Below are 26,473 nucleotides of genomic sequence, written 5' to 3' on the forward strand. Positions count from 1 at the left end.
AACGACGACTCATTTATATGGTGACTTCTTTATATACAGTACCAACAGCCACCCCTAGTACCGGTAACGATCTAACACATGGCGTAACATGTAGTCTGTGGCTAACTAGCCTAAAGATCTGGGTACATACATAGCATCTCAATTAGCGTGTTCGTCAAATGAAGCCGGAATGAGGCTCCTCCCGGATCTGAGCTAGGATGACACGGGCCTGTTCACAGACCAAGGACTCGGACCTGCTGAAGCTGTGGTTTTGGCTCGAAGACAAGACGAGCGCTATTCCTGTGTATTAAGACTCGGTTTGCTTTATTTTTATTCGGCCTCGAGAATCCCATTGTTCACGGTGACTGTAAACCTGCCAGACCGCAGCAACTTCGTTGAGCTGCAAAGCAGCCATAGCCATGTCATGTAAGGACCACCTTGTCGTTCCTATTCCCCGCACCGGCCCCTCATTGACCCCCCTATCTGGGGTTCGGCGTTGGCCAGAACATGTAACTAATACGTCGTCTTCCCATGCTATAGTCCTCAACACCAGCGCAACCCTCACCCAGGCAACGCCCATTCCGTTGCCGCCGAGTCGCAAAGCGGCTGCCGTCGCCCGCCTACATGACCATGACTTCTTTCTGAACACGGACCCGCACATCACGGGCTACTCGCCCGTTGCCGCGGCCGATCCGGAGCCCACGTACGAGTCCTATAAGATTCCTTCCAGCGTCTCTGAGAAGGCGACCGAAAAGAAGGTGAGGATCTACGATGTTCAGGACCACGTCCCGAACCCAGTGTATAGTAGCAATATAACGAGTCGCGAGGAGCTGGTTAACTGCACTGAAGGACTCTGGGTCAGGATCAGGAGTCCCATGGCCGTGGTCATGGAGACCACATGGTTCGTGAGGGAAAAGGGCGAGGAAATGGAGCTGGTGGAGCAGTGCTGGGTGAGCTGCAATCGCATGCTGATGGGGATTGTCAAGAGTAGTATTGAAAATAATTGGAGGAAGATTCACGAGGAAATTGTGAATAGGATAGTGGAAGATGCGAAGGCTGATGGACAGAGCTAGAGCAAAATAGTGTGCTGTGTTGATTGGTGTGAACGTAGGTTTCCACAATCACTGCAAAGGCAATGTGCCAAAGACGATGAACTCATATATGTGTAGGCATGAATCGTCCTCGTTTCCAATACTCGCTATGTTGCCCAGATCCAGCATTCTCCCAGTGCTCCGAAGGCTAATTTCCTTGTACATCACATGACTTCAGCCTTTGTGTATCTGCTAAGATCAATGAGGCCTTGGTAAGTGACCCCCTGCCTCCTACGTCGCCTTTTCAGCGGTAAGCCATTGCATGATGGGACCAAGTTGAATTTTTACCTCTCCGGGACCTTAGCAAATTTCTCCACGCAAGCATAACCTAAGCAATAGCTGGTAGAGAACCAATAGATCCACGTGGTGATGATAAGGCAGACCTCTTGTGTTACATTGGTGGAAAGCGAGATAGTACTTCTGAACACAGCGGTACGTCTCTATATTATTGCAAACAATGACGAATTAGTCCTTACTGGGTCTTCAAATATAGCACACCAGCATAATAGTCGTGGTCCATTGCTCCGTCAGTCGACCGTATGATAATGTTGATGCGGTCACAATAACAATTATAGAGCACTGGGAGCTTGAAGTTTCAATGTTTCACAGCACATTCCCGGCTTTTGAATATCACGTAACGAAAGAGGTATCTGCAGCTCTTTTGTGAGATGAGCAATGGCAATCGACGCGTTGCTGCCCAGAAGGATGAAATGGAACTTGAAACTTACCATGGAGAAGAGCTTACTAGATGAATGAACGAAGCTCGGGAGACAAGTTGGAAAATTGCTGAAGTGTCGCTGTGGAGTTTTCATGTTGTACAGTGGACTGTTGTTGGTTGCTCACAATTATCGTTCTGCAGCCCCTTTTAGAGTCGTTGAATTTGAGATAACCTGTCTCTCAAGCCATCTGGTAAGGGAAAAGGCGATGAAGAATACGGAGAGATGACTTACGACCAATGACTATAAGGATGTACTTCTTTAGCTTCATGTTCAATGGCTGGGCACAGGACAAATGTGGTGATATTCTCGTGAACATTTCCTCAGACACTTGTTCGAGTCGATGTGAGGCATTACGATTGAACAATCTCGGAAAACACCAAGATGTCCCACAATTCCGGCACTTTCGGCTATCTCGTTCACACATTCTTGATTTCAATTTATGCTCGAATAGTACTTCAGACAGAGCAGAAGCGCTTCTCATGTAGTAACTCATATGGGCCGAGCCGATTAGACTGTGACATCGATGTAGACGTACTAAAACTAAAAGTTATAAAAGTAACGTAAGTGATGCTTGGGCAGACAATCAGCGATCTGCATCATCCCAAAAACGTTCTGAGTCGTTCTATCATGAAGCGTCAGGCTCTCGCTACCAACCACATCAGAAAGTTTTTGTTGGGTATGGGTAGATGAGCTCCTGCTGCAGCGGCCTGTCCATTAGCCATCTCACAAACTCATGTGCTGAAAAACTCAGCAACATTGCAGCACAGAGAGCACCTGGAACCAGGCTAAGTGCAATGAGGTTCACACTTGCTCCTATCCCTTTACCAACAGTAATCCCCCATAAGACCATGTAGCCAAAGACTATGGTTTGGAATCTGTCCTTTCCTCGCCGTCGGTGCGTAAATGAGGAGAGCAAGCATCCTAACAGCACGCAGGATCCAAGCATGAGTGCAGGAGAAGGATTTGTCAATGCGCCCAGATGAACAAAGAACACCGGGGACTTCGTGCCAGGAATCATGTGTCAGCCACAGATCTGTAGACATAATGGCACGTTTGACCGTATGGGAGGAACATGGGCTAAACCTACATGCGACTCTGTCTTGATGACGTATGATGTGTTAATAATGATACATGTCATCACAGGGATGACTTCTGTCAATTGTGCTATCTTCCTTATGCTTCCGGTAGTGGCGGATTCTCCTTCGTGAAATAAAGGTACGTGACATGACGAAGCATCCATTGGAGGGCAGATAAAATAGTGAGCTTCTCATTGGAGCAATTAGCTGGAGAACGACAAGCCGGCAAAGTTGCAAAAGATTTCGTTTCCAGAATCTCAGCTCTGTTATATCTCTTGATAATTCTCCCAATTCCTTGAACTGAAAGCCAGCCTTTTTTCTGTCTAGGAAATCAGTTGCGAGATCATCAACTTCCTTCCGGATTACCCTTCTCGAATATGGAGCAACCCATTCGGGCGTCTTCCGGTATCACCTACGCTACTCTAGCTGATGTGTATCATATGCTTGTTAATTCGGTGAGGCCAGGCTATCGCGTTGAAACGCAATAACACCATAGGGTCTGCCATGGTGGTGCGACAGATAATGCTAGTATATGTTGGACACGATTGCAGTGGGCGTTTTTGAGGCCATTTTACCCCTCAACGAGCCATACCCTTGGCGTTCTCTGGGGCCACCGTCACACAAACTCAGACCAATAACGTTACATACAACGTTGAGGCTGACGCTTCGCCCAACATCTTATCTTCAGGCAACACAAGCCAATGCGAGCACTATCGCTCGCGCGTTTAGCTGGCTTGTGAGATCTATTCGGAATATCTGTAAACGGCAATGCGAAGGACATTGGGCACTGATACGTGAAGTATGGAGGCTGCCTGCAGATGTTCAGAGGCAAAAGATGAACCACTCCGCCCTGTTGATAATGGCCTCCGGCTGATTCCGAACTGCCCCGAGGTTTGCTGCATAATGCATTGTGGGGACATGAATCCAGGTGCTTGGGATACCATGCGTAGTTGTTCGGCATTAAATGACCGTACCATCTCCAATGTTGATGCTCCCGCGTCCCTTCTCCTTTTCACTTTTGGATTTCGAAGGACGCACAGAAGAAATCCACTGAGGGATTAGAGCGCTGTCAATTTTGTATCTGTCTTGGTGGAAGCCCCATTTCAAACACGTTCGACATTGCTGCTAAAACAACAATGACAACCCACCACTCTCAGCCTTATTTGGCTCGCCTTGAGACGGCTGCCGCAGTTATACCACGTGGGGCAATGCTATTTACATCTGGCCTGTTGCCCTTGTTTGGTGATGACGCTGCCTGGCGATTCTATGTGCTGTAAGCTCAATAACCTCTGAGCGTCCTTGCACATGACTAACCTGTTAGAACGATGTTCATATTTACCGTATCATTAATAACATTTGTCTGGTTGAATATGCAGTCAATCAAAAAGTAAGCTGCCTGTCTAAGTGAAGTGGCCTGGTGACTAACATCAACAGCATGGTCTTGTGCTCTCTAGCTTTGGTCATATTAGCGATCCTCCTGTACTTTCCATTCCCAGGGATTTCTGCGGATTTTGTCTTCAGCAAGATCCCAATGTTTCTTATGCTTTCGAGCCTGGGTGGTGCAGAATTTGGACGGCTACGTGGAAGCATACAGATGGATTCCGAGGAATGCTACGGGAAGTCCTGTGTATCAGCTGGACCTGTTTCGATTCCCCAGTCCCTTTCAGCCAGCTTCCTTGAAACATTATCCGACATTGACTCGGTAGCCAAAGACCTTTTTCTTACTGGGATACGAGGTCCTAGCTCGCAATTCTCGGCCAGCCAGCATTCGTCTGATATCGAGTTGTCAGTTGTGGGGAGACCAAGTCCTGGTCTGATCTGGGACCCTTCAATTCGCCACTTTTTCATACGAGAAAAATCAACAACGGCAGCCGAAAATTCATCCATTGAACAATCTCCAAGATCTTTGAGTCTATAAGATTCCATGACTGGGCTTGTCTTAAATTTCTTCTGCTTTGTAATCCTTTCCTTTTGGCGTTTGAAAACTTGGAGCACGACTATGTCACGTAATAGAACGCCACATACTGTCGATAATCTGACTGCCGGTCTAAAGCGGTGCATATACTAAAAAGTGTTAAGACCCATCATTTCAACCAGTGCTACAGCTGAAGAATCTGTTGACAACAGCACTAACTGCGTTTTGATACGGCGTTGCTATAGCTGTTCATATTCTTACCGACGCAAACGACATGGGGTTGTACATAATTCATTTGATAAGGGCATCGAGGATCATATTCATTAGAAGCATCTCGAGGTCGTATACGATGTGACCTTGCGTTACATCACTCTCAACTCATGTTCAACAGCACAAATCAACATGCATTCGGCGGATTCTTTCTATATCCAAGCATATCAAATACTCGATCAATTGAATTTGTTTTCTATCAAACAATTATCTTTGCATTCGGAGATACGTGAGGCATACTCCTTGTGTGGCATCTAGGTTTGGTCGATTCGAATTTGACCACTGTCCAAATTTTAGTACACATGAGCAGTAGATGTGGTATCCAAGGGCCTAAAATATCAATAGAATTTATGTATATACCCATAGAGAAACTTCGGTGTCGTACCATGGAGTGATCAAGCCCAAGAAATGGTAGCCACTCACTGTTGATGTCTACTCGACATATGATACTAAATCTACAGATAATACGTCTTCGTCCCAGTCCTCGTGTTTAAGACGTGAAGGAATGTCGTAAGTGCGATACATGAGATCAGTCCCACTGACTGGATGGCTAAACCTACTGAAAAAGCAGTAGGATATCGGGGTGCTTCTGAGGTAATGAAAACGTTGGACGAGACAAAGTTGCATGCATTTCTGCGAAGAATGCAAGTTAGTTCATTCTTAGAGTATTTCTGCTCGGGACATGATCGACTCACCCAAAACCAGCAATGATGGCCATGCCAACAGCGTTTTCGGGCCTACCGATGACATTGCTGTGGAACCAAGCAACGCAATTCGGCATCTGAATGTTGGCACCCCAGTAAATCATATAGAGACCGAAATAGCGTACACCAGCTGGTTGTACTTGAGCCCGTTGGATAGACCAGCCGACAATGGAAATGGCAGCACCAAAAGCAATGACAATTGAACGATTGTTCAGACGGCCTGCAATCCAACCCGACGCCACCATTATGAAGGCGCCAACGAGGTAGATTGGTATTAACATCACGTTAGCTCTATTGCCGGTATATCCCAGTTGAGAGAGAATGGTTGGTGAAAACGAAACGGTCGAGGCGGCACTCATGTCGCTGCAGAAATAAATGAATGTTCTTGGTCTTGTTAGCATTCTGGAGGATTGTGAGCGAGTTAGTCTTTGCTTACACTGCCCAAGTCTTCCAGTTGAGTATACACTTAATCCACTCCACGTTCTGCATATTCGATTTCTCTTGCCCGCGCTCGATCTTGAGTCGGTTCAAGAAACTCTCGCGCTCATGCGGATCGAGAAAGTGAGCCTTTTCGGGCCAGTCAGGTGTGAACATTGCTAGTACGGCACCGAAGCATCCTGTCACGACTCCCTCGAGTATGAATATCCATCGCCAGCCCTCAAGACCATGCACACCGTCCATGTTGCCAATTGCATAAGCGAGGAACTAATAACCGCGTTAGTTAGCTACAATTTTATTGCGATACTCACCAGAAGACTTACAGCACTAAACGTGTTGCCTAGCAAGGCACAGCAGATAAAAAAGGAGAACCTTGGTGCGAACTCTGAACGTCTATAGTACTGTCCCATGAGGAGCGCAGCACCGGGCTGGACGCCAGCCTCTACCACGCCCATTAATGCTCTACAAGCATACAAACCACCCGGAGATCGAGTTAGGCCCTGGCACGTCGAAGCGATCCCGAGCACGAAGACAATTCCTCCTAGCCAGAGTGATGGTCGAACCATACCCCAACTAAGAAAAAGGTTACATGGTACTTCAAGGACAACGAACGGGAGATAGAAAACCCAAAGTGCTGTGTTGTACCCATTGGAAGGCATGGCCAGGTCTGCCTCGAAGCCATTGAGCTTTGCTGTTGCGATATTGGTACGATCCAGGAAAGCGAGAAGGTACATTATGCCGAGAAGAGGAAGCAAAGCTATGTCTAGCTTGCGGGTGATCTTTTTTGTCAAGGCGGTATCATAAACCTTAGGGTCTGTGACAGCCTCGGCATTGGGTGAACCGCCGAGCACTGGTCCATTCTTAGCAGCGGTAGGGTTTTCCTTATTATTTGGACATGATAATGCGGTGTCGGCCATCGCGGGTCACCATGTATATATGCCTTGGAATTTTCGTAATTGCGCAATAGTCCTGTTAGATCCAGTGGTTACAATGAGTCGAATTTCTGGGAACCCCAGACAGTAGCCTCTGAGTGGTTGAGGGGACCTAGCAAGTCTTCATCTGCAACCCCAACAAACGCGAGTATTTAACAACATTATGAATCAAGGCGAGGACCCATTGAATCTCACGTGTGCTATCCGAGCGGGAAGTGGTGGATGCCATTCCGGACACAAGAACTGATCCTGGGTTTTATAACATGGGCATCCGCTTCACCACGTGCATGGGATCAGACCGTAAGCAGGATTTATGGGTCTGTTGTTGAAGATATGCGTTGCGTCCACTGGTCAATAGCAATAGGTACGGCAGATCGCGACCAATGTAGTATGGTGCACCGACATGAGTGCGTTAATCCCCAGGGATTGTGCTAAGCACTCATTGGACGGCGGACAGATATCCGCCATCAGTGCCACACCTAAGCTTTGCCGTGATATGATGCGAAGGCAGTGCGCAGGGGCCAGTCGAACTGTTGTCAAAGACATGACCAGGAGGCCGCGACAGCCTGATAGAGGAATCGAGTTATATTAGACGTTACACAATGAGGACTATGTATGCTAGAGTTAGTTTAGAGTATATCTCTTAGACTAGTCTAGTGGGAATGTTTAGTGGAGCGACCAGATAATCGGGATTCCTTAAGATTATTTTACTCAGCATGATTTCTTGGCATCATCTGGTATAGCCATCACTAGTATGAGTGACTAGGTTTATTAGGCAGGATACGGCGGCACCAACTCTGCATCAGATAGACACCTTAACGTTTAATAGCAGCACATTTTCTGATAATGTCACCGACACGATGCGTGTCGGATGTCACTAGGACACGAAACTTTGACAAACAACACAGAAATCGCCTAGGTTGGGTTAATTATTTCGCCGTGCATCTTATTCTTGACCATGAATCATAAAGCTTGGATTGCATGTTTTGACAGGGTAAACGTGTAACTCACTCTTTGCGTATGATCAAATGCACCTACGAATCCACCCATGAGCCATACGGCTGCCTTGAAGTGCAAACAACTTTTCATCTCGACATCACTAAATCCTAAACAGTGGGTCTTAACCCTGCAGTGAGTAAGTTTGATAGGAGTGCTCTGACAGTGATAAAGGCTGTAGTACGGAGTAGAGATCCATGGCAACTACATTGTCTAAGCAGCCCAATAAGAAGGATTACGGTGGTCACTGTTGATGAAATTGACTTTGTTGTCAAGTCGTTGGAGTGCCTTGATTCTATGCTTGGACTTCAAATATGACTTTTACCCTCAAACCCATTTCATGTCAGACAATAATATATGCTACACTCACCATCAATTGCTCATAAAACAATTGTCGCGAGGTAGTTGTTTCCCCATTTGAGGACTTTGTATTTAGCGATACGAATCAGTGACGTGGTTACTTCAAATACGCTACAAGCTCATGCGTTGAGTATTAGTTGTTAGCAATTAACCTTCGCCAAACAACTCCTGCTGGATAATAGTGTCATATGTTGATGGTAGCAAAAGACAACATGAAGAACATCAAATCCAGGAACGAGCTTCTAGTGCGACAGGATTTCTATCCGTTGCGTCTCGCTTCAGGGGTCGATAGCGGGAAGACCCCAGCATGGAACCGCTAAGCTGTCAGATCCGTGTTCTGGGTAGCACAGCCACCGGCTTTCAGCTGGTCAAGTTCTATTACGGATGCCGCTACTAAAAGTCTTCGCCCGCCAAGACTTTTCGTACGTACCTGGCTGATTGAAGGAAGGTAGCCCCAGCTGTTGATAAAGTCGTCCGCTAAATTTGAATTTCCAGAGGGGCTCTCTTGATGGATTTAGCGCTCCGTAGTGGTCCTTATTTAGTGAGTCTCAGCGGATTCAGCACTTAAGTGCCTGAAGATAGTTCTGCTCTCAGCTGGGAGTGGACCGTTTCAGCTGGCTATACAAAATCAAGCGGGCGAAGACTTTTGGTAGCGACATCCGTAGTGGTCCAACATCCGTCCAACAGTCAATTGCTAGCTACACACACTAGAACACTACGGCACTCAGGATGGCTCGACCTACGTTACCACTTCGAAGACGAAGAGACACGGTAGAAGGCCCGGCCCCAAGGCGTCCGTTTCATCAGCATTCCACCGTAATTGAAGACGCCTGGGCCATCACCGAGATCGCCGAGAACATCTTGGCTCGTCTGCCCATGAAGGACCTCCTCTTGGCTCAGAGAGTTTCTTCCGGCTGGAGAGAGCTCATCAGCATCTCGCCAGTCCTACAAGAGCTTCTATACATGCGACCAAGACAGCCTGGACCAGCTCAGGAGATTTTGCCCGATGGCACGCCGATACGTGATTTTAACCCGCTCCTCGTAAAATACATGCCTATGTGGTTCTCTAAACGTAAAGACGCTTCGAACCAGTGGATCATGCATGCCCCGTGGGCCCGGACAGTTTCGAGACTGACATTCCTCCGCCGCGACGCGAGCTGGCGGCGAATGCTCCTCGCACAGCCGCCATTTACCGTGTTCGAGGGCGTCCAGCAGTGGCACGTTTATGGTGCCGACTCGCTGGCCGTCGGCTGCCTCGAGCTCCCGGACGGCGTGCGCATGGGCCTGGCCTACGACACAGCCGTAGCGTCCGTCGAGGGCCCGAGTATCGGAAGCATTCCCGTCTCCTTCTACACTCTTATGGACGGGAGAACCTCCCATTGTGCTCGAGGCCAGAAGGCGAAGAATGAATGGGAGATGCCGGAGAGGATATTCGGAGGCATAGACAAGTTCACGTTAATCACCCAAAGCGATGGAGGGCACTTGCAGCTAGATCATGAAACCCGCAGGAAAATTGAGCTGCAACATCGTGAGTATACTAGCGTAGGATCTGAGCCCGCCAAGATTGTGCTTCGCAAGGTCCCCCGGATTGTTAAGTATCCTGGATCCCTTTATACGTGGTGGACTGACGATGGTTATATAGAAGCTAATGAATAGTTGCTGATTGGTTCCTGTATCTCGACGGTTCATGTCTTACACCAACATGTTTCTAGCGCTCTAACCTTAATATGCTTATCCTATCAATGTCGTTCCTAAAAGCCGGATTCGTCCTACTATCCCCCGAACTGCTGTAAGGTGACATTTTTTCCAGTACAGCCAAGAATCGGGAAAAACCGGCAGGTGGACTTCTAAGGCCTAATTACAACGTCGCGATAACGATAAAATCCAACGAGAGCTGTGGCTCTGGTGGCTAAAACGCTAACCATAAGTAGCTTAGGCACTATTCTTCGAAATGTCACACGGCAAATTCGTAGGGTAACGGCTGCAGCAATGGTTGGCACCAGCAATTTCAGTCAATGGGTGCATTCGGTACTGAATTTGGTAGCGCAACAGTCGATATCGGTACCTTTCCTCATATGCATCGGTGGGCTATCTATCCCCATTCATGCCACCAACCTCCCTGGCATCGTCGCGAACCTCCACTGTAATTCGATCCCAACCTCCTAGATTACTCGGCCAACGGGTACCCCTGTGACGCTCAGAGACGTACACAATAGAGCACCAATCTCTTGTGTCCGCCTAGAACCTTGGCTCTTGGACCCTGCAGCTGTGACGGATCCGTAGCGCCCCTGGAGTTGCTAGGCGCCAACAACAAATCGCATTCTGAATACCCAATGCGATGACGAGTGCCGCGGGAAAACGGGTGGTTGGTGAGCCAACTTTTTCTCGGCTACGAACCCGTAATTTGCATGTATTTACTACCATAAGAGCAATCTGAGCCCTGGAAATGCTTCTAGATTTTGCGTTCATACAATAGCATTGTGAAACTTATCTGCATATTCGACGTGTACATTGTAGGGACGGTTTAAGAAAATCTAGTCTTGGTTGTGCATTTCTTTTAAGTCCGACGACAGCCAATTCTCACCTCACCGGCGAACAACCTGAGCGTCTTTCCTTCGCGCTCCGTCTTTGGCATTGCCTTTCATTCATACATTATCAGACAAAATGGTTCTTTGTAGGAGGATAGCCACCGTAGCGGTAGCCCTGTTGGCGGGCCAGGCCACTGCACAAACATATACAGACTGCAATCCGCTCCAGTCGAGTAAGCATTTCTGCTACGCCAAACTTGGAGCCACAACTAACACTTTACTCCAGCATGTTCTGCTAATACCGCGCTTGGTATGACGATAGACGTCGACTTCACCCAGGGAGAAGTCAACTCATTTTCTACGTCGGGTGGCACTCCGACGTACAGTTCGTCGAATGGTGCGACATTCACAGTGGCCAAGTCTGGGGACGCACCACAGTTAAACTCAATGTTCTACATTATGTTTGGGCGTGTCGAATTCTATCTCAAGGCAGCACCCGGTGCAGGAATTGTTTCATCAGTCGTATTGCAATCAGACGACTTGGATGAGATCGATATGGAATGGCTAGGTGCCGATACCGACCAGGTAGCCACGAATTACTTTGGCAAGGGGCAAGTCACGACATACAACCGCGGAGAGTGGAACCCAGCGGCTGGCAACCAGGACGGCTTCCTCAAGTACACAATTGATTGGACAAGCGAGCGTATCGTGTGGATGGTTGGGGAGACCACGATTCGTACGTTGACATACGAGAACGCTGAGACGGACCAGTATCCGCAGACGCCGATGCAGGTCAAGTTTGGAGCTTGGTCTGGAGGAGACTCAAGCAACAGCGCTGGAACTATCAGCTGGGCCCGTGGTCCTACGGACTACTCTCAAGGACCTTTCAGCATGAACATCAAGAGCATGGTCATCACAGACTACAGCACCGGCAGTTCTTACTCTTATGGCGACACCACCGGTGACTGGACTTCCATCACCTCCAGCGGCGGTACCATTAACGGCAACTTAAACGGCGCCGGCTCCTTGACGGTCACGGCCACTGCTGGCTCCACGGCCACTGCGAGCGTGCCTGCTGGTGCCCTCGGGTCAAGCACTGCCACTTACAGCGCTAGTTTGCCTTCTGGATGGCGAATGACATCGTCAGGAAAAGTCGTGCCGAATGCATCCTCGGGCATGCAACCTCCTCACCCTCTTCTCTTTGCTGGCCCCGTGATTTTTGCTATCCTGGCCTCGCTGTCAGGGATTTGGAGGCACATTTGAGCGCGCACTCCAGAAGAAAGTGGCTCTTGATAGCCCGGATAATGGTGGGATGTTTAGACGATGAGCACTATAGACATGCATATGCAGCAATGGCGTTGGAAATATTTGGGAATTTGGTGCTTATAAAAAGCACAAGGCGATTTACATCGGGCCGCCACTAGAGAAGTAGAATTTACAAGCATGGATGGGAGATTATGGCCACACTGTACATATTACGAATAGTGGCCGGGGATAATGAGTGTTACGCAGAGGATATACCCAGAGTGCAAACTCAGTAGCTAGTTATAATCAAACTCCAAAATATATGAGCAATATGATCGCAATATTAGCTACGGTCGTCATCTTATGACTAATCACGATACATATCACCAATTTCAAAATATCATGGCTTCGTGTCTCTGCTGGTATGGTATTGCGGAAGAAATCAGAGTTGGTCAAGTGGGATTTGAGTCTGGTAATTATGTTACATGAATTTGGCAATCGATGCGACAGCTTCAGTACCCACAAAGATGATCCTGACTGCTACTATCACTGCTGGTGATGATTCAAATGAGCGAGGGCAGGCAAGTTGCCGTACTGCTGTATGCAGGGGCAGTGAATCAAGGTATTGTGTTCGCGAAGGTTAAACCCCTTTCATCGAATCATAGCACGTGAGGAACTACATGGTAAGAAGGAGAACGTTATTCGTTGACGTATTTATAGAATATTGGAGAGCTACTTTGACAATATGATTAGACTATATAAATCGCCTCTGATGTTGGTGTTATCAACTTAGTGCGTCTTTAGTCCATGTTATTATGATTTAAGGCTCTGAAATTTGTCTCGCAAGGTTGATACTTGTAGGTCATCGCCATGATGTCCCTCTGGGCACCGAGGTGGACTAGAGATTTATCCTCGCCGAGAAGGGTGGCAAAGTGCCTAAATCCGAGGAGGTTGAGGATGTCCACAGCGTTCTCATTGCGGGAGCATCTTTGATGCTCATGGAAACAACGGCTGGATTTGGTCACACTCGATTGTTCACAGATTAGTGCCAGCAACACTCGAGCTTCGGGCGATAGTAATTTACATTTTCATCCGCTATATGCCATATACATGGCTCCTCGGGCCGCCCATGCTGTATGGCCCTGGTTCCAGTGAAGCGAGTCAAGGTCCATCGTGCACTCTACAAGAGGTCGTCGGACGCACGCCACCTCTGCCTTGCCTTATGAAGCACTTCCTACTGCTCTTCCACGGCCTACACCCACCCACTAGCTGGTCCATATTGGCGCTCGCGGCCTGCTGGGCACTGGCTATAACGCGATGCCATCCAACAGCTACCAGGGTGGTAGAAACTGCCTATCAGAATGGAGCGAGGACATCGCTGATTCCGAGAACTGTATACTATTCGTGAGCCGACTAACTTTTGGTATCGACATGACCTATTTCTCCCACAGATGCCGCCAAGCATTGAGCAGAGTCCGGAGCCTAGTCATCCATCCAGCTGACGACGATCACGACTGTGTTTGTAGTAACGATCACCTTGTTTACACCGGACGAGGCCCAGGGGATCATTAAGCTTAATATCCCCTCCGCCGTCGTTAATGATGGCGGTCAACCCAGCAGCGCTCGCAGCCGTGTTCGAAGGCCTCGTGCCGAACAAGCCACGTTGCGCGGCTCGTATGACCAGGCTGAGGACTATACTCTAGAACTACACAGGTAGGCATCTTAATGCTATGTCCACCCTTTTGAGTCCACGACTTACGACACATCATTGCGGCCCCCTTTAATTTATGACGCTATAAAGTCAAACTTCAGGCTAAGAGTTGGCGGGGTCCTCTTGCTTGTCGCAACTCTGGGAGACGGCAACAACATGCTCATTCAGCGAGCTGAAGATCTATCAGCTGGTGACCAACGAAGATCAGAAGCATGAGCGCCAGGTCGGGAGAAATTCAACGCTTCCCAAGTACAGTATGTAGAGTGACTTTTTAGCCCGACTTGAGATCAAACATCAACAGGTCAAAAGTACATCTGTGTACTCGAGGATCAGCATTGACGGGACAAATGCAAAGAAAATCCATGTGCATTGTGGAGGAAAGCGTGGTCTAACCTTCGTGCAGCAGTTGGTGGCAGCGAGTGACGACAAAAGGAATAACTTAAAGTATATGCATCTAAAAGAGCTTGCCTGCTGCCCTGCCCCACCATAAGGTCACTCTAGGGTGTCGGGTTCCAGCTCATCAGGACTGCAGGCAGGCTGCAATCGACACGGAAATTTTGATTGCTAGCTCTCAGCCTTGCGATCTTGCTACATACGGCGACGATATACTCGGTACCATCCTGCAAAGCACGAAACCGACGACTACGGGCGCGATAACATACACGAGCTACTGTAGCCAACGAGTTGCCAGGTAAGAGGAGACGCAAGCTCCTTGACCGCCCCAAGATGAGGCTCACGGTCGAGCTCCTCCAGGAAACCCCCTCGTGGCTCAACGCGCTGAAAGAGCGCGAGCTGGACCTCCGAGGTACGTTGCGAAAAGAGCAGATACTACATTTTTGATCTTTGGGAGCAGAGTTGATACCGATCTCTTCGCCACGTGAATAGGACACAGAATTCCGGCCATTGAAAACTTGGGTGTTGCCGGTGTAAGTTGTTTTCCTTCTTTCTCTTTTTTTTCTTTCTATCCATTGTCTCATCTCCCCCACCTTGGACGAACCTCACGCGACAGTTCATTCTGCTGACCGGGACTCGCACATCTGTAGCCGCAAGACGCCATAGACTTGGTCGACAATGACATCCAGGTGCTGGGCAACTTCCCGCTGAGCCCGAGAATACGCACGCTGCTTCTCGCTCGCAACCGCATCGCCACGATACAACCAACACTGTCTAATTCGATCCCGCTGCTCACGAATCTGCAACTAGAGAGCAATGACCTGAAGGAGCTGGCCGATCTCGACCCGCTGAGTCCCTTCCCCAACTTGACTCACCTGGTCTTGAAGGATAACCCCGTGACGAAGAAAGAGGTGAGTCTTTTACACAAAGCACCGCCGAGACAGAGCAACGGCAGGCGCTGACAGTGAGCGCAGCACTACCGCTACTGGGTTCTATGGCGATGCGGCGCCGTACGCTTCCTCGATTACCAGAAGGTGAAGCAGGCCGAGCGCGAACGAGCCGCCGAGCTCTTTGGAACCGCCCAGGAGCCGACAGACCTCGCCAAGACCATCGTGGGCATCAAATCCAGCGCAACGTTTGACGTTTCTTCCGCCTCCAATGGGTCGACTGGTGGTCTCTCGTCTAGGATGTCGAGAATCAAGCTCACGGACAAGGAGAAGAAGCGGTTGCAGGACCTGATCAGGAACGCCACGAGCCTGGACGAGATTACGAGATTGGAGACGATGCTCAAGGAGGGTAGGATGCCTGCTGGTGTTCACATCAATGACGATATGGAGGAGTAAAGAGGGGGATCACGGGCCAGAATCGAGCATATACCTCAAAACTCAATGAGAATAGGAATGGCATATCGTGCACTCATGCTGAGCTAGAGACAAAACGAGCATCTGAACGAATAAAAACCCCCACGAAGACGGGGCATTGAATGAATTGATTTATCAAGGTCTGATCATATGTCGTGTGCATTGTGTAAAGGTAAATATTTTCCCACAATCATTTGCCAGTGGACAGGTCCCTTAGGGAGCTTGATCCGGCGCTCCTCGGGTATTGAATCATGTAGGGTGTTCTAGCAAGACCGTTGTGACGTGGTTCTCTGAAGAATGCTAGTCGGCCATCTCAACATCGCCGTCGTTGCCCCTTGCCTGCCTCATCTCCATCTCAAGTTGGTCATTCGGATCTGCAGAGTTATCCTCGGCATCGCTTTGACGGCGTGGCTCCGTTCCGTTGGCGCCGCGGCCGTTGCCAAGCATACTGCCGATGTCCACGCTGCCGTTAAGACTCGAGCGGCTGGCGCTCGACTTATGCTTCTTGGTGCCGTTGGGCGCGGGCGCACGCGGCTCCTCGTCCTCAGCGTCATCCGCTGACCGGCCCCCGCGCAAGCTGGCACGCGTTGCGGCAGCTGTGGCCTTGACATCCTTGAACTTGACCGTTTTGGGCACAAGGTCCTCGAGGAACTCGAGGTTGTCGTGTCCATGTACTGCGTTGGCTGGAGGAGGGGCTGGGTGTCAGCAGGGACTCGGTTCAGCAAAAGTTAAATAGGAAGCATAGTAGTTACCGATGTCCTTGTATTGAATATTTCTCCTCGGCTTACGCTCTGCCTTTGCCTGGTCCAACGCTTTTGCTGCTAGATGTTGTATAAACATTTCCTACGAGAGGGGGGGATCAGCACCAGGCGAGGGCGGTGAGATTGGTTCAGATAGGGTCTCACTGTTGCGACTGTGATTGCAAATGATGCATTGTTTGAGCAGATCTGAACATCTTGATCTTGGGCGATGATCTTCTTGACTCTGGATACTGCTTCACTCGTCAGTATCTAGTACTCGTGGCATATTTTTCGTGTGACTTACATGGCAGTTGCGTTTGGCCTGTCACCTCCTTTCTCGGAGGGATTGCTGTGGTGTTGTAGGGCATGGCGGCCGAGGTGCGAGTAATGCCCCTCTACTGAGTGCTCGAAGGTTACGGTGATGTGTTGAGGATGGTGGTGCTGAGCTTGAAGCTGGAAGCGTTTGGGCGAGTTGATGATGCTCCTGCTCATTATGGTCAGCGGTATTTGAGAGATAGTTTTGTGAGCTTCATGCTTCCAAGGCGTCGTTGCCAAGGACGTTTTGGCACTGCAACGAACAGCTACAGACTACGGCCAGTCGAACATTCAGTATTTACGAGATGGCACTTTGCACGGTTGCTGATGTCTCGTGGCATTGACCTGAGACGACAAGTCATAAAAATAAAAATGAACGAAGTGATCTTGGTGGAGCCCCATGGGGGTGCCTCTGGAAGAAATTGTATACTAACTTTTTAACGTTTTACTATTATTCCGTATCTGCTGGACGAGGGGGATGAATACGGACCGTGGTTCATGAGAAACGCGTGCTGAGTTTTGGAGACGCGATACACGGCCATGACTGCCCATTGAGTGCTTGCATGAGTTTAGCGGAAAGAGGGGGGACGTGCACCATTCAGAACACACACTGTAGCTCTAACCTTGGACTAACTAACCTAGCCTAGACTCACCTCACCTTCGGTTGACCTAACCTTAGACTAGTCTGAGGCTCCAGGTAGACCCTCCTTGCGTCCGTTGCACGACCCCTGCAGACCATGTCTCATAGCGTCTTACGTATGTCTTCCAGGTCTTTCAGGCATGGATTTGTATTACCTGCGCCGAGTGAGCTCGCTAGCTTCAACCTTCAGCCTTTAGCCCTCGAGCCTGTGGCATTCAGTCCTGCCAGACGCTGACGGTGCTTGATTGACCGCGTACTGTACTTCTGGGTCGCTGATTGTAGACAGTGCTCTTCAATATCACAACGTAGACAAAAGAAGAAAAAGAACAGAAGAAGAAAAGGGAATTTACTATTTCCGACGTACAGTACGAGCGCAGAAGTATCTGGCTTGCGATTGCCAGGGTCGCAATGACGACGCGATGAGTGCCATGAATTCTAGAACGACCTCCTTTTCCGCCCCAGTCTCGCGCCCACAGTCCACTCGCCGGCCCAGTCTGAGCTCGAGGTTGTCATTCGCTGTCTCGACAGTCGAAAGGGGCGAGGGCAATGGCAGCGCCGATGCGCCAGCTGCCCAGCAGATCGAGGAGGAGATCGCCGAGATCAAGCGATACGAGGACTTTACCACCATAGACTGGGTACAAGATGCCGCCCGGGAACAACAACGGCGCAAGGTCCGGCGGAGGAAGACGGCCGGTCTGTTTGACAATGGAAAGGTCACCTGGCGATACAAGCTGTGGGAGTCCTACGACGCCGCCCAGGGCTGGATTGTAGTGACGCTTGTTGGTGCTGCTATCGGCATGATCGCTTCCTTCCTCAACATCATAACCGAATGGCTCTCGGATATCAAGCTGGGATACTGTACCACCGCCTTCTACCTGAATGAGAGCTTCTGCTGCTGGGGCGAGGACAATGGCTGCGACGATTGGCATAGGTGGACCAGTTTTGAACCCGTCAACTATATCCTCTACATCATGTTCGCCACCATCTTTGCCTTGACGGCTGCCACCCTCGTCAAATCTTTTGCGCCATACGCAGCTGGTTCCGGCATATCCGAGATCAAATGCATCATTGCGGGCTTTGTCATGAAAGGTTTCTTGGGGTTCTGGACACTCGTCATCAAATCCATCGCGCTGCCCTTGGCCATCGCGTCTGGGTTATCGGTCGGAAAGGAAGGCCCTAGCGTCCATTATGCTGTTTGTACCGGCAATGTCATCTCGCGCATGTTTGAGAAATACAAGAGTAACGCTTCCAAGACCAGAGAAATCCTCAGCGCTTGCGCAGCTGCCGGCGTTGGTGTCGCTTTTGGCAGTCCTATCGGAGGTGTACTCTTCTCGCTCGAAGAAATGTCAAGCTACTTTCCCCTCAAGACCATGTGGCGAAGCTACTTCTGCGCTCTGGTTGCGACCGCAGTCCTCGCCGCGATGAATCCTTTTCGAACGGGGCAATTGGTCATGTTCCAGGTCAGGTATGACCGGTCTTGGCATTTTTTCGAGGTGGTGTTTTACATCATCCTCGGAGTTTTCGGTGGTCTCTACGGAGCTTTTGTGATGAAGTGGAATCTGCGAGCACAGGCTTTCCGAAAGAAGTATCTCACCAACTACGCGGTTCTTGAGGCGACTCTCCTGGCTGCGGGGACGGCTATAATATGCTATCCCAATGTCTTCCTTCGAATTGACATGACGGAAAGCATGGAGATCCTGTTCCTTGAGTGTGAAGGAGCAGAAGATTATCAGGGTCTTTGTGATGCTGACAAGCGATGGGGCAACATATTGTCGCTCACTCTCGCGACCGTGATTAGAATATTTTTGGTCATTATCTCGTATGGCTGCAAGGTACCTGCTGGTATTTTCGTCCCGTCGATGGCGATTGGCGCATCCTTTGGTCGAACCATTGGTATCATCGTTCAAAGCCTCTACGATGCATTTCCCAACAGCTCTTTCTTTGCAGCATGTCAACCAGACGTACCATGCATCACGCCTGGCACATATGCCTTCCTTGGTGCAGCAGCGGCGCTTTCTGGTATTATGCACATCACTGTCTCTGTGGTTGTCATCATGTTTGAATTGACTGGGGCTCTGACCTACATTCTACCTACAATGATTGTAGTGGGTGTCACGAAAGCCGTTTCCGACCTGCTGGGCAAAGGCGGCATCGCAGATCGCATGATCTACTTCAGTGGCTTTCCTTTCCTGGATAACAAAGAGGAACATAACTTTGGCGTACCCGTACAAACAGCCATGAAAACAGATGTCGTTGCTATTCCAGCGAATGGTATGACCTTTCGATCGCTGGAAGACCTTCTCAGCCAGCCAAAGTATCAAGGGTTCCCGATTGTGGAGGACCTTGAGTCGAAGTTGTTGCTGGGCTACATTGGAAGGACTGAACTCCGCTACGCCGTAGAGAGACTGAGGCGGGAGCGTGGAAGTACGGTCAACGCCGATGCCAAGTGTACATTCTCTCCGCCAGCATCAGCCTTGAGCAGTGTTACGCCCATCACTCCAACAGTCACTATAGGCAACGCGGATTTTAGTATGAGCTCTACATCTGTTGACTTTAGTCGATATGTCGACGCTACGCCCGTGATGGTACATCCCCGCCTACCCCTGGAGACGGTCATGGAGCTTTTCCGGAAGATTGGTCCCAGAGTGATCCTTATCGAACATCATGGTCGTCTTACGGGATTGATTACAGTCAAGGATTGCCTCAAGTATCAGTTCCAGGCAGAAGCAGCTGAGAATCCCAGAGATGAGCATGACATACAAAAGGGTCACGAGAAGCTATGGAGCTGGATGCGTACAGTAGCTGGGTGGTTCTCTAGCAAGGTAGACACTATAAGTGGCGGCCGCATACAGCTAGGGAATGGTCCTCCCTCTATAACAAGTGGCCGTGGCAGGATCATGGATGGAGACGAAGATCTTGCGGACTTGGCTGAGAACGATGGGCTTGAGTTGGAAAATAGGTAGATCGAGTAAGTCCTTTGTGAATGTAAACAGATGCCAGTGCTTTATGATTTCTGGCTTTTACGCACTGATGCTAAACAAACATTTCGGCCACAAAAAGTCTGCAGTGTATCAATCATTGTAGCCCAGCCTTCTGAAACCGCGCGACTCCACTTCCGGATCATATCAAAGATTGGTATGTGAACATCGATAATAAAAAGTAGGCGAAAGTCAGTGAAGAACGTAGTACAATACGGAAGAACGTGACATGATATACAATCCGATCGGCAAAGCGAATCCTTGCATTCAGTCCTACAAGGATACACCAATTGAGGGTTTAATCCCGCTGCGCATTATCGGCACTCCTTCGAGTGGTGCGATGCAACCTCCTTGTTCTCACGGCAGGATTCAATCCTTAATTAAGCTTAAGAAACAGCCCGGTGAATCCAGTGAAATGCTGTGATAGATAGGGTGCTAGTCCGTTTCACGGAAATTTATAGTCCATCCTTCAGGAACAAACTAAGCTTCTTTTGTGGAGAAAGGTCATGAGCACTGTCCTAGTACAATGTTCAAGGACATACTGAATCTCCTCTATTCTCAACTGGTATACAGTAATGAAGTGCCGGTTGCCGTTTCGTGCAATAGCTCAGCTCTAAAGACCGATGATAGAATGTCAACAGTATCAGTGGCCCTCTCCACAAATGCTACGCGTAGTGCCAACTTATAAATAGAATAACTAGAGCCTAGCGTGTGGACCATGAAGGACTTCGCTCAGCTATGAGTACTGTGGTTGAGCATCTGACTCGGGGCTTTACATGACTTTCCGTTCTTGGGGTAGTTGTATGCATTGCACACGCACTTAGAAATTCCTGTAGGATTGTGCCGAATCTTGAGAGCCTCAAGATCTAGGACCTATCGTAATCAGGGATGCTCTCATACTTCAAATATGACTTATATTTTGTTACTAGATGATGTCCGGGCGTTACAACTTGACTAGGTGGACATTCTGTCTCTTGAAATAGCTTTTTTCTTTTTTGAACCCTGTAGACAAGCGATGGAACATCTGCAGGAGAGACCAACGTTCACAAGTGACTTCATGTCAAGGGATTACGGCACAATGGACATGTAAAGTTAAAGACACAGCCAACGTGAAGCATTTATAAGTAAGTGAACTGTGCCGACGAAACTGATACTTCTATCAGCATCAAGCAACACAGTCTTGGATACTCCCGTCCTGACATTACCATTACTACCTTAAAACACTCCCATCCAGTAATAAATTTTCCACGATGGTCAATATAAAAGTAGCCGGCAGCATCGCGTTGCTCTCCGTCGCTGTGAGTGCCAGTGTTCTACCGGTTCGCTCTGTTCAGCAGCTCAAGCGAGACTCCGACACACCTCCTACGGCTCTACCGCAGAACGCAGACGATGTAGCCCTTTCGTTCCAGCCCGTCCTTGACTACGACACGGACAGCTGCTACAACGTCCCTGCGATCGATGCCCAGGGAAACCTCGATAAGGGCCTCTCGAACACCTACACCACCAACACCGGTGACGGGTGCCGCACCGCTTCGTATCTGGACAACCAGAACGTGTACTCCCGTACCCGCTGCAACAACGGCTGGTGTGCCTACATGTACGAGCACTACTTCCAGAAGGACGTCGGCCTCGAGCATGTGGCCGGTGTCGCCTCGGGTCACCGCTACGAGTGGGAGAACGTGGTCATTTGGGTCCAGGACGGACAAGACCACCCGAGCTACGTCGCCGTATCTGAGCACGACGGCTACTCGATAAGGAGTGCCAGCGACGTCCGCTTCCAAGGTAAGCAGCCCACCCTGAAATCATGGGCAGAAAACCGAAAAACAAAAACACACACGGAACGCAAACATACTGACGTACTTCTACCACAGACCATCATGCCAAGGTCATCTACAACAAGGCTGGTGCTGGCACACACGACTTCCGCTTCGCCAATGAGGGCGACGACGCGGTTGAGAACGACAAGGGTGTGTGGATCCAGGGTGCGCTGGTTGGCTTCTGGGGCTACCCTTCGGTGGACCTCCGTGACAAGATGATCCAGAACTGGGCCAACAACGGCATCAAGTGCAAGATTGAGACGGCCATCTTCGCCGACTACCTCAAGAAGTCCATTGGCGACCACGACGTTGGCAGCTTTGATTTCAACTCGGATTCTTAGATGGTTTAGGAGTATTTGTTGGAACAGGCACAATGGATCTCGGGATAAAGTTCCATGACATGTAAATATATGATTAGATGCTTATGGTCACAAATACGAACATCAAAGCCGCCAGAGAAAGACTAGAGCGTTGAGTAGCGCTTAAAACAACGAGATATATGGCCCTTCGTTGTTGTTATTCTTCTTCCCGTAGAGGGGCACCTCCATGACCGATAACTAGCATGAGGCGGTCTGTTGTCTTAAAACAAGGCTTTAGCTTGATTCTGTAGTACGACTGCGTGAAAATGCGTTGACGCTCAGAGTGTCATTTATTTCCGAGAACTAACTCCACAGGATGTGATCATAAAGGTATCTCATAAAGTTCGTCACATCTGTCGAGCGGTTTTGATCATCAATGTTTATTTCTGCGGGGATATGAGTTATTGGTGCGGCTCATGAAGTCAATATAGAAGACTTGGAAGCGAAAGTACGAAAGGAGAAAATGATTGACGACACCCGGTATATCTGACGAAAGAAGACGAGTAATATGGGACACTCAATCTTGAGTACTGAGTATGACGAAATGTCATAAGAGCAAGGTTGCACTTCGATCTGGGTCTCAATGATTTCGTCCGAATTATGAAAATTTTTAGTGTGGCCTTGTGAATAGAAAGCACATTTGTTAGTCTTAGCAATACGGTGATTGACCAAGGTAGAGAGCGGACGATAGTATTGCGTATAACACCCTGATGTTAAATTTTTCGTGTGATGAATAATATAATGCCTTCGGATTAATGTTGAAAGTGAAACTTCCCTGCTTGCTACGATGGTATTAGGAGCTGATAGTGACATGATACAATGTTATATGGTTGTAAGATTGTGTCGAACTTATCCTTAGCTTCAAATCAACTAGCTCAGTCTGAAATTGTTCTTTTAGGTCTTCCTCTTCTGGCTTGGCGCATTGTCCATAGGTTCCAAGCATTTCCAGCGGCGACGAATATAAACTGATACAGGTATGTGGCGATGTGGTTGGAGGCCTCGGCACGTTATTGGTCATGGATTTGTCCAAGGGGAAGATATCGAATATTAGACCGTATTTTAAAGGCCTAGATTGTAACAGATAGAATTCCGCGAAACCTAATGACACTTTATTTATTTATAGATGGTAGGTAATGTACAAATATCATATGACGTATGGAAAAAGAATAGAGCCAGAATATTTGCTTTTCGAGGCCACGACATGTGACAGTCCTAAGGGGAAGTTTTTCAGTTCGTAAGTTTGTCAAGCCGATGTCCTGTAAGGGGTGTATAAGTGAAGTTCTGCCCTTGGCAATTACAATTTCGCGACCCTAATCTGGGATAACATAAGGAGTCATTGAAGCCTAGAGCAAGCTGATGGAATAGAAACGGAGTTTACAAATCAGGATGACATGCGTTCACTCCGCCACGCCAGTGGTGGTCAAGTTTATGGGACTGTGACTCCTTAGGTCTATTGCCTATCCGCACCCCGAATTTACTACAAAGTACTTATTTAAATATGCTGTTCGAACGTAACTTGTATATGTGACATTGATAGTATGTCCATAACAATTCTTACAGTAAACTTGACTAATGTAGGGGTGGGAGACAACACGTGGATATTGAGCTGTAAACAATATTCGACTCACCACGGCACGCATCTACACTTCTCACTCATTCTCGCCGATTGAGAGATGTTTTTGTAGAGTCCCGCATCTTATAAAGGGGCAGATACCAAGATCAATGACGAAAGACAAAGATGTAAGACAACAGTAATCTTGAAGTAGAATAACTTCGGGACGAAAGCGAAGACATCCATTCCAAAATTTATGTTTGAAGGTGTTTGCTTATATACCTGTTACAAGCAGGACACGTTTGCGAAAGAGCAAACAGCCTTTCACGTGAACTAATCTAGATCGCCAAGGAGTGCAATATCTTCATCTTCGTCATCCTTTTCAACAGGAGCGATACCCGCAACCTGAGGCACATCCTGATAAGCTGTGATGCTGGATGTGGATTCAGCCACTGAGATGCTATCGTCGTCTTCAGAGCTGCTACTCTCATCCTTTCTGCCAATTATCACATTTCCTGCGACTAGCATGGCCGCCCCAAGCCACCAAAGTGGTGGCAGAGACTCGGAGAAAATAATAAGACCTAGCAAGGCAGTGATCATGAAGTTGGTGGACGTATTCATAATGGACACTTGCGTCGTGGAATTACCCCTTGCGAGTGCTTTTGTGAAAAGTGTCCACATCTAGAATATGTCAGCGAGAGCTTCCAAAGCACTACGGGAAAGAGATGGGGTTGGAGATAATAAGCTCTGTGTCTGTTCGGATATCCGTAGGATGTGCAAGGATTGCCAGGCAACCGCTAATATAACTTACCACGCCATTGAACACTAGATTGAGACCAAAGAATGACTATTTTGAGCATAAGTCAGCTTGCACTCCTACCGGGTATTTGACGGATGAGGAATTGGAATAGGCTACACGTAAAGATCGATTACGCTAATATTGGACGATCGGTGAACATCGGAATAGCCTCCAATTTGACGACATAGCCAGCCCCCACTCCAGGTTTGATGTGCTGATAAACAAAAAAGTCTAAGGTTAGTGACTTACAGCGCGAACAACCACTTCAATGACATTTTCAACAGCAGCTAAGCCAAAGGCTTTTGCGACTCCTCGCGATATATGTGACGTTAAATCGTTGGTGGTCCTACGTAACGAATTAGCTCCTGCGCAAGTACGCGTACGTATTTCGATCTTCATCTGGACTGTATGAAGGGCTCGGGCAACTAGAACGATCGGACATGTTCCAATACAATGATGCAGATACGTAATAATGTAAAACCCAAATAAGACAAACAGTCTAGGGTTTGTGCGACGATACAAATGTTCGACAAACGATAACGAGTTGTTTTGGGGATTGTGGCACAAGGAAGTACCTACAATTTAGCAAAAACTCCGTTGAATGCAGCGCAAGCACCGCTGGCTATTGCAAGTACAATCCATTGGTTCCTGCTCGCCATGGTGGCGCTTTCTTCGCCAATCGCGCCCGACTCCGACATCTTCTCCTGGCTCGTGTGTGAAGATAGGACAGTGTGGCGCTTCCGCAGAGTTGTTCCAAGTACGGGAGTAGCAGATGTAGTTGTAGAGAATGATATCGAATCCGGGACACCAGCCGGAGAAGGTCGCGCCTCCTGCTCCAGTGTACGGGGCATGGTGGACACCTGACTCTCGTGTTTCACCGGCGAATGCGGATGTATCTGGGGCTGAGTTGCTGGGAGAAGAAGATGAATGACGGCTTTCCAAGGTTCTGGGCGACGCGCACCGATCCTTGGCAGTTTTTAGTGGGACCGGGAATGTCGAACTGAGTTTGCTGAGGGGTGAGCCGTGGAGGATGAGAGCCAAATGACTCGCCAGCTGATTTTGCACAATGCCGAATTGTGTCGTAGCACTACATGCGCTGACGTTGCTATCTTCGACCACGAGGAACGAAATGGCCTATTGTAGGTTCTTGGATGTCAGATTACGGTTGGTCGTTGAGTATGCAGTGGTGTTTGTGTTCCTGCATTACATAGTAACCTCGCAGCACAGATCCAGTACAAAAGTTGCACTAGAATTGTACCGGAGAATTTTTTTTTTTTTTTTTTTTTTTTTTCAAATGCTAGATATATTGCTATCATAGCGTGTCAACTTCCGGCACACATCACAATGTACAAGGTGCCGCAGAATACCGGTACCGGCTGCTCACTATGAACGTGAATCTTCCAAATCATGGTAGAGAGCTTTGTATATTTCACTGGAATACTTTAAGGACGATTTTAGATAAGTCATGACTCTGCAACTGCATTAGTTCGGCATAAAATACAACCGTATAGGAATTCAAGTTGAGCCGAACTAGTACAAGACAGGAAAATTACTA

At 48.6% G+C, this 26,473-nt stretch overlaps 11 protein-coding genes across 11 annotated transcripts; 7 read left to right on the plus strand and 4 right to left on the minus strand.

The window, feature by feature from the left end:
* BKA67DRAFT_547809 (uncharacterized protein) lies at positions 1-1,178 on the plus strand. The gene is made up of 2 exons (XM_046101472.1): positions 1-405; positions 520-1,178. The coding sequence occupies exons 1-2, from the start codon at positions 399-401 to the stop codon at positions 1,050-1,052; spliced, it is 540 nt and encodes a 179-aa protein (XP_045964503.1). The 5' UTR covers positions 1-398; the 3' UTR covers positions 1,053-1,178.
* Positions 1,179-2,400: 1,222 nt separating this feature from the next.
* BKA67DRAFT_49708 (uncharacterized protein) lies at positions 2,401-3,213 on the minus strand. Its single transcript, XM_046097046.1, has 2 exons — positions 2,877-3,213; positions 2,401-2,789 (listed from the first exon to the last, which is right to left on the minus strand). Exons 1-2 carry the CDS (start codon positions 3,027-3,029, stop codon positions 2,448-2,450), a joined length of 495 nt encoding a protein of 164 aa, XP_045964504.1. The 5' UTR covers positions 3,030-3,213; the 3' UTR covers positions 2,401-2,447.
* A 603-nt stretch (positions 3,214-3,816) lies between these two features.
* On the plus strand, positions 3,817-5,016 carry BKA67DRAFT_49701 (uncharacterized protein). Its single transcript, XM_046097045.1, has 3 exons — positions 3,817-4,138; positions 4,187-4,252; positions 4,300-5,016. The coding sequence occupies exons 1-3, from the start codon at positions 4,002-4,004 to the stop codon at positions 4,781-4,783; spliced, it is 687 nt and encodes a 228-aa protein (XP_045964505.1). The 5' UTR covers positions 3,817-4,001; the 3' UTR covers positions 4,784-5,016.
* A 489-nt stretch (positions 5,017-5,505) lies between these two features.
* On the minus strand, positions 5,506-7,368 carry BKA67DRAFT_686781 (major facilitator superfamily domain-containing protein; the record flags this gene model as incomplete). Its single annotated transcript, XM_046109033.1, has 4 exons — positions 6,516-7,368; positions 6,191-6,459; positions 5,746-6,138; positions 5,506-5,683 (listed from the first exon to the last, which is right to left on the minus strand). The coding sequence occupies exons 1-4, from the start codon at positions 7,107-7,109 to the stop codon at positions 5,506-5,508; spliced, it is 1,434 nt and encodes a 477-aa protein (XP_045964506.1). The 5' UTR covers positions 7,110-7,368.
* A 1,544-nt stretch (positions 7,369-8,912) lies between these two features.
* BKA67DRAFT_547816 (uncharacterized protein) lies at positions 8,913-10,212 on the plus strand. The gene has a single exon (XM_046101473.1). The coding sequence runs from the start codon at positions 9,210-9,212 to the stop codon at positions 10,134-10,136; it is 927 nt and encodes a 308-aa protein (XP_045964507.1). The 5' UTR covers positions 8,913-9,209; the 3' UTR covers positions 10,137-10,212.
* A 932-nt stretch (positions 10,213-11,144) lies between these two features.
* Positions 11,145-12,271, plus strand: BKA67DRAFT_530474 (glycoside hydrolase family 16 protein; the record flags this gene model as incomplete). The annotated part of the gene is made up of 2 exons (XM_046099245.1): positions 11,145-11,241; positions 11,295-12,271. 2 exons carry the CDS (start codon positions 11,145-11,147, stop codon positions 12,269-12,271), a joined length of 1,074 nt encoding a protein of 357 aa, XP_045964508.1.
* Positions 12,272-14,412: 2,141 nt separating this feature from the next.
* On the plus strand, positions 14,413-15,835 carry BKA67DRAFT_547823 (leucine-rich repeat-domain-containing protein). The gene is made up of 4 exons (XM_046101474.1): positions 14,413-14,769; positions 14,850-14,890; positions 15,008-15,268; positions 15,332-15,835. The coding sequence occupies exons 1-4, from the start codon at positions 14,691-14,693 to the stop codon at positions 15,698-15,700; spliced, it is 750 nt and encodes a 249-aa protein (XP_045964509.1). The 5' UTR covers positions 14,413-14,690; the 3' UTR covers positions 15,701-15,835.
* A 183-nt stretch (positions 15,836-16,018) lies between these two features.
* On the minus strand, positions 16,019-16,826 carry BKA67DRAFT_653562 (histone-fold-containing protein; the record flags this gene model as incomplete). Its single annotated transcript, XM_046106388.1, has 4 exons — positions 16,019-16,401; positions 16,471-16,561; positions 16,624-16,709; positions 16,763-16,826. The coding sequence occupies 4 exons, from the start codon at positions 16,824-16,826 to the stop codon at positions 16,019-16,021; spliced, it is 624 nt and encodes a 207-aa protein (XP_045964510.1).
* Positions 16,827-17,442: 616 nt separating this feature from the next.
* Positions 17,443-20,463, plus strand: BKA67DRAFT_547832 (chloride channel). The gene has a single exon (XM_046101475.1). It carries the CDS (start codon positions 17,833-17,835, stop codon positions 20,374-20,376), a length of 2,544 nt encoding a protein of 847 aa, XP_045964511.1. The 5' UTR covers positions 17,443-17,832; the 3' UTR covers positions 20,377-20,463.
* A 1,178-nt stretch (positions 20,464-21,641) lies between these two features.
* On the plus strand, positions 21,642-22,549 carry BKA67DRAFT_530478 (necrosis inducing protein-domain-containing protein; the record flags this gene model as incomplete). Its single annotated transcript, XM_046099246.1, has 2 exons — positions 21,642-22,173; positions 22,263-22,549. The coding sequence occupies 2 exons, from the start codon at positions 21,642-21,644 to the stop codon at positions 22,547-22,549; spliced, it is 819 nt and encodes a 272-aa protein (XP_045964512.1).
* A 1,903-nt stretch (positions 22,550-24,452) lies between these two features.
* Positions 24,453-25,769, minus strand: BKA67DRAFT_653565 (uncharacterized protein; the record flags this gene model as incomplete). Its single annotated transcript, XM_046106389.1, has 4 exons — positions 24,453-24,800; positions 24,931-24,966; positions 25,168-25,264; positions 25,498-25,769. 4 exons carry the CDS (start codon positions 25,767-25,769, stop codon positions 24,453-24,455), a joined length of 753 nt encoding a protein of 250 aa, XP_045964513.1.
* Positions 25,770-26,473: the final 704 nt, after the last annotated feature.

Source organism: Truncatella angustata (assembly GCF_020726525.1).
Source record: "Truncatella angustata strain MPI-SDFR-AT-0073 chromosome Unknown BKA67scaffold_1, whole genome shotgun sequence".
Taxonomy (NCBI): Eukaryota; Fungi; Ascomycota; class Sordariomycetes; order Amphisphaeriales; family Sporocadaceae; genus Truncatella; species Truncatella angustata.